The sequence below is a fragment of the Lemur catta genome, chromosome 2, assembly GCF_020740605.2.
Source record: "Lemur catta isolate mLemCat1 chromosome 2, mLemCat1.pri, whole genome shotgun sequence".
Lineage (NCBI taxonomy): Eukaryota > Metazoa > Chordata > Mammalia > Primates > Lemuridae > Lemur > Lemur catta.
Genome location: NC_059129.1, coordinates 80,670,661 through 80,680,599, shown reverse-complemented (window position 1 = coordinate 80,680,599; position 9,939 = coordinate 80,670,661). Strand labels below are relative to the sequence as shown.

Here is a 9,939-nt window from a genome sequence, read left to right as displayed (position 1 = left end):
AAAGGATAAATGATGTTTTCTGCTGACAATTTTAAGCTCAGTAATAAAGTATATTACTAACCCAAATAAATTTTTTAAAATGGATACTTCTCGATTTCTAAGATCAGTAATGCATAATGATTCTAAAGAACAGTGTTTAAAACAAGTAGACTTGTTTTATTTTTAAATAAAGTTATATTTTTATTTCCTTTGCCTATATTCCCTTATACTTATTGGATTTATATAGCATCTATCTTCCAAGGAACTTAGACTGTCTGGCTTACAGACTGAGAGTATTATTAGGACTACACAGTATCAATTAGTTGTCAATTACCATTTTTTTACCTGACGAATTTTCTATGGCCATATTTTGGAGAATGGCAAGGAGTGATGTCATAGAAAACAAAGCAGTGGCAAACTGGGAAGTCCACACAAAGGAAGAAGCAGATGAAAAAGAAGCAATTGTAACTTCAAAGAAGCCAAACACCTAACTGGCAAAAACCACTTCACTTTATCATAGCTTCATCATTGCTTCAGGGAGCTGAGAAATGCTAGACAAATGAATCTCCTGCTTTCCTGGATCTTAGATAAAGCTTAATTTTTATCTGTCAGATTATCACATGATGAAGAAACAATCCTTCTAAATAGAGGTTCCATCAATATTATAATTTGTTTTCTACAGTATCAGCAGACTTACCAAAGTCCATCAGTGGTTTACTAAGATAGCGTGTTATTATTTACTAAGTGTTTTCACTATTTTTGACAGACTAGTATCTCACCATTTTTAGGCAATAATGGCAGCCAGCCAGTTTATGAATTCCTAGTGAACACTTGAAATGCTTAACGGAATATTAAGTGCCAAATATTTAGGCTTTTCTCAGGTAATTACAGGCTCTGAGATATAACCCATAAATAATGAATACTATATTTCATAAAATGAGCCTTATGATATTTAAAGAATTAAAGCTTCATATTCTGACTGTTTAATCTTATCTATAAAAGGAACAGATTTACATATTTCTAGCCCTATTTTGAAAACTTCTGAATTTAATTCAGAGAAGGAATCAGCAAAGATTTCTAGAACCTAAAGTACTATCTAATCCTGCTTTATTTATAAAAATATGGAAATGTGTATTTGATTTCAAATATAAAGCACTGCAGAACATAACTAGTTTAAAGGAGAAGCAGGTCTTAAGACATACAGATGCAAGGTTGCCTAATACTTTAAGTTAAACAGTAGTGGCTAAATTAAAGTCACTTAAAGTAATAGCTTGGAGACTGATTAACAGAATTTACTTTTCAGCTTAACTGGCAGATAATAAACTCTGGGGAAAAAAAAAAAACCTTGTCTATTATTGATGGTATCAACTGCTTATCATGATTGTTTTTATTTATACCTAAATGTGATTTACACTTCACAGAGGTGTACATACTTACATAGAGCTTAGCTTAAATCAGAATATCCTCATACTATTAAATACTAAATTTAAGAACCTGTAATTAGTTGAGACACTTGTTTACAGACACAGATAATTATCTCTGGCTATTGCTTCAAGTTCATACTCAATCATGTCAACTTTTTAAACATATTAGCTGGGTCTCTGATAAACTATCAACCATTCATGTACCATCTTAAATGTTTTTTAAAAATATTCTCAAGTTCCAATTCACATTATGATCTTAAGAGATATTTTTAAATTTATATTTTTAAATCTTTTATGTCAGAATATTCTGTCTTTAAGACATTTTATTTTCATACATTTATTTGCATCACATTTTTTTCACATTCTGTTCTAGAAATCTATAGTTTTACTACTAATACTGTTCAGTGCTAACAATAACTTCATTAGTCTTGAAAAAACCCCAAACTGTGAACTGTTTATTATACAGAACTCTTCACTCTTACCAACTTCATAAAGCTATTGCAAAATTGTTACAAAGTAATATTAATTCTGGTACCATGAGAAGTCTAGTCAAACTCTCTATTTAAATCCTAAAAAGATCTATTTCAAAACTATCTCTAAAGTCTATTACATAAGACATGGCTACTGCTGGATTCTCAGCTATATTAACTTAATTATCGCCCTTAATCCTTTTTTGAAATAGCAAACTTGAGCACACTGTAATTCCTTTAACAATCTTTATTGATTTTTTTTAACAATTCAGTTTGTTGGATCTCGATGCAGTTTATAAAAAAACTTCAGTACAGTTTCATATAAACTGCAATCAAAAAGGTCATTTATTTTGTCAAAGTTATCTGAAGTTGCAAGTTACTTTTTGTAATATGCAGAACAGTAAAATGTAAGCATGCTCTTGGATGCACGTGCTCCTGTGTACTATGGAGTTATTTTGAAGAGCTTGCTATAGTCTGCAGGCAGTTTATGGGATGCAATTATTTTCTCCACAATTTAGGTACATGAGAATAAAACTGATATTTATGAATAAAGTATTTTTCTCAAAAAAGTTGAGGCAGCTTTTGTTGAATGCTATCTGTGTGGGTACACTTGCTACACCTGGAACTGTACTAAGAGAGAGACAGACAGCAAGGAGGCCACGTCCATGCTGAAACTTGAAAAATCCCTCCACACGTGTTGAGGAGTTCCAAGGAAAGGAAGCGGGAATGACACTATGCCCTCTGAACATAGTGAACAGTGAACACTGTGCCCTCTCAACAGTTGTTCACCTTCTTACATTTAACAGAACACACCAAGAAACTTTACATAACAAGGAAGCAAATCCCCTCCACTGCTTTCAGTCCAAGTCAGTGTCTATAGTGGAGGGTCAAAGTGGAGCGAGCCTAGTAAGGGATAAAGCTTAAGTCTACACCTCATGCAGAGTTGTCCTTGTGCTGTCCTCTAATGTTTCTCAGACATCCGAATTAGAACTGAGGTTTGTTAACCTGGGGTCTGCATTGATTTCGTATCTGTAATGATACCCTTCCATGTGATCCCTGCAGGCATCTCTGATGTTATGCATCCACTTTTTTATCCCCTTGCGGTTCAAATACAAAACCAGGAGGAAAATAGCGCCTATCAGGGCTAAGACAATACCCAGGAAGACATAAGAAGTCTGCAGGGATTGGGGAAGGACCGGGTCACAGTCCAGGTCAGCGCTGTTGAGTTGCAAGAGGACCCGATTCCTCATTTTTTCTGGGAATGCACAGGTGAGCCTGCTTTTGCCCTGCACTATCTCTGTCTCCTTGAGCCAGGCCACCATGTCCGCCATGAGGCAGTCGCAGACCCAGGGATTGTTGTCCAGGAAGACCCTGACGTGGGGCAGGCCTTGCAATTCACCCAGGGTGCCGTTGTGAAGGACCTTGAGGGCATTGTCCTCCAGGTGGAGGCTTTCTAGGTGTGTCAGGTTGCGGAAGGACACGTAGGTCAGGCTCACCAGCGAGTTGTTACTCAAGTCCAGGTGCGTGAGGCTGGGCAGCTGGGCCAGCACATTCCGGGGCAGGTAGAGGAGGTGGTTGCTGGCGAGGTCCAGGCGGCGGAGCGCACGCAGCGCCTGACCCGCCCGCAGGGCCGAGGCCACCATGCCCTCGAAGCTCTGGTTGTGCCGTTCGAAGAAGCTCTGGTTCTGCCGTTCGTCCTCGGGAGGCACGATGTGGTTCAGAATCAGTTCCACCAGGGTGCTAGGGGCTGAGACGCTGGCGTTGCTGCCCGAAAACGCGAAGGGGCTGAGGGTGGCCAGGGGGTTGTGGCTGAGGTCGAGCTGGCGCAGGCTGGGCAGATGCGCGAAGGCTCCGGCGCGCACCTCCTCCAGGCGGCTGCCGCTGAGGTTGAGCGCGGCCAGCTCCGCCAGCGGCGGCCGGCGGGCGAAGGCGCCGGCGGGCAGCACGGCCAGGTGGTTGCCGGTGAGGAAGAGGTTGCGCACGTAGGGGGGCAGGTCGGCGGGCACCTCGGTCAGATTGCGATTAACGCACTTGACGGTGCGCGCCGCCTCGGAGCACTCGCACGGCTGGGGGCACTGGCTGGGCAGCGGGGGCTGGGCGGACACGGCGGAGGCCAGGAACGACGCCGAGGAGGTGGAGGAGGAGGACGCCGAGGAGGTGGGAGAGGACGAGGAGACCCAGCCCAGGAGGATCAGCGCCAGCCGCGCCAGCCGCAGCCGCCCGTCTCCGGCGGCGGCGGCGGGGCCCCGGGAGCACCCCCCAGGCATCGCGGCTCGCGTTTCCCCGGAGCAGGGTGGGACGGCGCCCACTCCGAAAGCTCGGGGGGCTGGGCCCGGAGGGCACGAGCCGGCCGGAAGCGTCTGGAGAAAACTTTCCTCTCGTGGGGGCGGAGGAGGGACGCCGCAGCCGGAACTTGGCTAACCCCCTAGCCACCGGGCGTCCCCCTCCCGGGGCCGATTCCCCCGCCCCTTCCCTCCAGAAAGTACGCACGGCGGGTCGGGACGCTCGGCTCCGCGCTCCTCCTCCCGCTCCTCTTCCTGCAGACGCCCGGGTGGCACCTCCTCGTCTCTTTTGTTGGCGCCCCTCGCTGGATCCGCTGCACGACCTGGACAAGCGGGACAGGAGCGTAAGGAGCGGTGGCTGCCGCGGCTCCCCGAATGCAGGAACCGGCCTCTTCGAGCCACGTCGTCTCCACTCTGTCCCTGAGACCTCCCTCCGAAAGCCCGCCCGGGCCTCGCCTCCCCCAGTCCCTCCGAACATCCTTACCCGGGAGAGGGACGCGCGTCCTGAGACCCGGAGCGCAAAGTCTTCCTTCTGCCCTGGCCCACGCTTTATATACCCGTCCAGCTCCCGCCCCCCTTTGCCGATCAGACTCGTCTCCCGCGTGTAACTTCTCACTGAATTCGCAGCGCCTCCCTGACCAAACTTCTCCCTCTTCCAGCTCCTTTCCCCCACCACCTCCGCAGACGACCAGCCTCCCGGGGTCTCTGCCCCTTCCCAGACCTCTCCTCCGGGTCCAGGTTGGGAAGACAGGGAAGTTTCAGGTTACAGGAGTCTTCTGATCTCCTTTGGTACCTTCTCGCTTTAGCAGGAAGGGGAGGGCCCTACAGCTGTCGCCCCCCAGCCCACGCTCCGCCAGCTCCTGGGATCCCAGAGGGGTTCAGGTTCTTTCCAAAGGGGAGCGGAGAGCCCGCGAACAAAGCGGCGGGGGGACTCGGGGGAGGCTGGCCACCCGAACCTACGCTCCTCTCCGCCCGAGGATGGGGAGGAGCCCCAGCGCCACCTCCGAGTTCCCGCGCTGCCCGCCAGCTCCCCGCCGCTCACCTCCGCGCCCGCCGCCTCCCGAGCTAACTCCGAGTTCCAGCAGAGTCGCGACGAGTTCCCGGCTCCGCGCAGCGGGCGCCGACTCTCCCGGCACCCCAGCCCCTGGCCCAACCTCCGCAGCTGGGAAAAACCAAGCGGGGGCCGGGGGAGGGCCGGGACTGCTGAAGAGACTTCGGCGCTCGGCCAACCTCGGCAGCCCTGCGTAGGGGGATTAAAGAAGAGAGGCTAGGGGGACTGGGCTGCGCGCCTCCTCCTGGTGGAAATTAACGAGGAACTTGCCCGGAAAGGGTGAGGGAATCCCTTTCTCTCCCCCCTCCCCGGCCATCCTTTGGTGGCTCCTCATTTTGCATACTGTATTTACCTTGGGCGGGAACAAAACCGCTGGTGAATCTGGTGGAATTCACCCTGATTCGGGCACCTTTGGTACAAGATAGATTTAGGGGTGACAGAAGAGCGCAAAGCTGCAGCAGAGAGAAGTGAGCTGAGGGTCACAGCGGCAGCAGCAAACGCCCAGCATGTTGTAAGGGAGCTTCAGAAAGTCCCCCCATCAAAGTGGTACCTTAGGCTGCAAACTTTAGATTTTAAGTGTAATTAACGCGTCCTGCCTCTCCCGCCCCCGCACTTCTTGCGTAGTTATGGAACTTGTGAAGAAAGACAACCAACTTTAAGAAAAAAATAAAGATTAGTGGAGAGGAGAGTCATTCTTGATTGATTCATTAGCTTTTCTCCTCCCAAAATTAAAAGCAGAAGGAAGAAAACGGCAGCCAAAGCATGCTAGAAACAAAAGGCAAATAGCAACGACGTGAGTCACCCGGAAAGCGGACCCGTCCCCCTCACCAGATGTGGATACGTGTGCCAGTGCAAGTCATTTAAGCGGGGAACGCTCTAGGGATGGGGGGGGTGGGGGTTGGGGGAGGCTGACCTGGGAGAGAGGTTTGGTCCCAAAGTCGATCGTCCCAGGGGCCGTCCGTCAGGCGGTGGTGGAAAGGACAAGGGGTTGGGGAAAGGGACAGATTGAGTGATTATTATCAGAAGAATCTGTTATTGTATTGGACAGGTTTGGGGTCCTGAAAGCCTCATCGTTGCTCTCTCAGTAACTCTATCCCCTTTGTCCCAATCAAATAATTTCTCTGAAAGAGTAAGAAGGTGCTGGTTTTCCAGGCTGCTTCATTTTAGAAGGAAAATAGCAATTAGGGAAAACAAGGTTAGGAAAGTTAAGATCCAGTCATATAAAAAGGATCAAATAAGGGATGCTGAAGTTTGTGTCTGGAACGTGTGCCTTTAGTGTGAGGAAAGGCCCCAACTGTTGGATGGATGCCTGATTACCTTTGTAGAGATAGTCTGCAGAGCCAACAGCGAAAAATGGCCCAGACAAAAGCTGGAGGGTCCTGGAGGCTGCAGAGATTTGTGCAAAAGAGCCAGTTTCATTACTTTGCATCTTCAGCACTTTTATCTAAGTCTCTTCTTATTTTTAAAAGTGTTTTGAAGCATGAATGTGAAACACTTTGGAAAAAGAATCTCTAAAGCTGTAGTCATGTTCTGTATTCCGATTGTGGTGGTGGTTATATAAATCTATACAAGTGTTAAAACTCACAGAACTTTATACAACAAAAAGAGTCAGTTTTACTGTAGGATAAGTTTAGAAATAAAATTAATTACTCGTTGGAACAAACTATAGTAATGTTCTGGTGTAATACTAACCCTGGTTCTGACCTAAAAGAGCAACTGCTGTTAGGAGGGTGAGATGTACTTTAGAAATTTAGACAGATAATTAATATATATACTCATCTGATGCTCCAAACAACTCAGAGGCAAGATAGATATCATTAGTATTATTGTCTTGTTGTTGCTGTTGTCATTCTGTTTTACAAATGAAAAAACTGGGGCCTTGAGCTAATAATAACTAGCATTGACTGTCTTCTTCCAAGCCCTGTGCTGATCACTTTACAGAAATTATCTCATTTATTCTCCACATCAATACTCAGGTTAGATCCTCTCACTCCAGCTTCACAAATGAGAAAATTGATGTAAAATTAAATTATATAACTTGTTCAAATGAGTGATGGAGGTGGGAACTAGGTCCAGATTTGCCTGCCTCCCATACAGTGCATCACACATTCTGCCTCTAGGCGAGATTAAGGGGTTTGTGCAACGTTCTGCTCTGTTCCGTTTAGGCAGAATGGAAGCCTCACCCCTTGTTCTTTCTCTTTTTGCTTCTTAGCCCTCTCTACTTTCCTGCAGCTTGAAACCGGTTATGGCTGCTGGAAAGGGACCCGGAAACTTAGGGTCATTTCCAGCACCAATATTTGCTTGCTGTGTGTCTTCTGTATACTTTTGTTTCTTAATCTGTAAAATAGGACCACTCATAAAATTCCAAAGCATTTCCATGAGAATTGAGATGATGTGTGTAACACACTTAGCAAAATCACCTGTTATTATCATTCTGTTCTTAATTATTCTCCCTCCTGCCATTTCTTGTGACCCATTATATCTTTGTAATTATATTATTGATAGGATTACAGGGATGAATAATTTAAGGTCTCCCTAAAGTACTTGCCAGATTTGGCAAATAAAAATACGAGGCACCCAGTTAGACTTGAATTTCAGATAAACAATGAATAATTTTTTTAGTATAAGTATGTCCCATGCAACATTTGGGAAATACACTTTAAAAAAGTTGTTTACAGTTGAAATTCAAATTTAATTGAGTGTTCTATATTTGATCTGGCAAGAAGGCAATTTATAATCTGATAGAAGAAATAGACATGGAAGCAAAAGCTTTCAGTGCAGAATTGAATACAGTTTGGTATGTGCATCTTTTCAGTGCCCTCTCTCTTTGTATATATTTTGCTTCTGTTTCTGCTATTTTTATATGAATGGGATCATAGTATATGAATTATTCACAATTTTTATTTTTTTAAAACAACCATATATCCTTCCATGTCCGTACATATAGATATGCTTTCTTCTTTTTTAAAGACTGCAAAATATTCCAAACTGTGGATTGTTATATCACAATTTTTTAACAGTCCTATTGAAAGACATTTAGATCAGTAACTACTTTTTAAAGAAGTTTCCTTCAAGTGAGAAAAACTTACTAGGATCAGTTCTATTTTGATTGTCTTAAGCATTTAATTATCCCAAATTATCATACTTTCTTTACTCTTGACAGCTTGAAATTTTTTTGTGCTTGATGCTATTTACATGCTCTAAAGCATGGCAGAGGATTTCAGAGCACATTTTTCCCTGTTTATGCTTCTATTTCAAAATGAAATAAAGGAAGGATCTAAATCTCCTGACAGAGAAGAACCAATTTAGTGTATTTCAATAGGTCACTTTGTAGCCTCCAGGAAAATGTCTCTGTACTATCATTTATTTAGAAGATTGTTTCTATAGGAACCATTTTTCTTCTACTGACCCAAAGGAGAGCCATTAGTAAATGACTGAAATATTGCTGCTAAATCCTAATTAGGCAAAGAATGAGGTAGGTATAAAAAGCCATTTTATGTAAGGGGACTTGAGCATCCTTGGATTTTGGTATCCACGGGAATCCTGGAACCAATCCCCTGAGAATACTGAGGGATGGCTGTACACAGTAATCTGCATGACTCTCAACTAACATTACAGGATCACTCAACTTCAATACCATAAACACTTTTTAAAACTTCACTGTATGCCATCCACCATTTGATGCACGTGGGATACAGAGATAGGATAAAAATCCTTGCCCTCAAATAACTTGCAGACTAATGGGAGAGCAGACTAACAGTTAGGTACAAAGCATATGGTAGGTGCCAATGTTGAGATGGAGTGGGGAGATTGTCAGAAAGGTTCACTAGGGCAGCAATGCCTGAATTGCATTTTGAAGTACAGTCAGTCCGTGTCCTCAGGTTCCACACCCATGTATTCAACCAACTGCAGATTGAAAATATTTGGAAACAAACCAATAAAAAAATAACAATATGACAATAAAAATGATACAATTAAAAATACGGTAAAACAGCTATTTTATATAGCATTTACGTTGCATTAGGTATGTAATAATCTAGACATGATTTAAAGTATATGGGAGGATGTGCGTAGGTTATATGCAAATACTATGTCATATAAGGGAGTTGAGCATCTGTAGAGTTTGGTGTCCACAGGGCCCCTGGAACCAATCCCCCACAGATACTGAGGGATGACTATATTAGTAAGAGCTTGACAGACAAAGGATTGTCAAGTTGATTAAAACAAAACAAAACAAAACAGTATTTGTTTAGTTCTAGAGACTACATAGGGAAGAACACACAGTATACATTGGAAGAAGTGGTCCAAGGTCAAATTTGAAATATGGTGGGATCAGATTACTAACCTCCAGTCTAAAAGGTTTGTCTTACCCTTTAGTGCTGGGGAGCCAATGAAGGTTTTAGGCAAGGTTTAGGAATGACATGATCACAAGTGCATTTTAAAAACATCACATTTGTTATTTGTTTGAAGGATGAATTATAGGCAGAGAAAACTGAGAACAGAGAGAATAGTTGGGAAGTCCAAGTGAGAGATGACAAAGATCCAAACTAAAGCAGAGGTAAGATTGGCAAGGCAGGAACAGATTATACAGACCAGTGGTTCTCAACAGGATGGCACTGCCCCCAGTGGGCATTTGGGATATCTCTGGAGGCATTTTCTGTTGTCACAATAGTTGGGGAGAGCTACTTGCATTTAGTGGGTAGAGGCCAGGGATATTAGACATCCTGTAATTA

At 44.4% G+C, this 9,939-nt stretch overlaps 1 protein-coding gene across 1 annotated transcript; it reads right to left on the bottom strand.

The window, feature by feature from the left end:
- Positions 1-2,109: 2,109 nt before the first annotated feature.
- On the bottom strand, positions 2,110-5,471 carry TPBG (trophoblast glycoprotein). The gene is made up of 2 exons (XM_045543941.1): positions 5,198-5,471; positions 2,110-4,478 (listed from the first exon to the last, which is right to left on the bottom strand). The coding sequence occupies exon 2, from the start codon at positions 4,138-4,140 to the stop codon at positions 2,845-2,847; it is 1,296 nt and encodes a 431-aa protein (XP_045399897.1). The 5' UTR covers positions 4,141-4,478; positions 5,198-5,471; the 3' UTR covers positions 2,110-2,844.
- Positions 5,472-9,939: the final 4,468 nt, after the last annotated feature.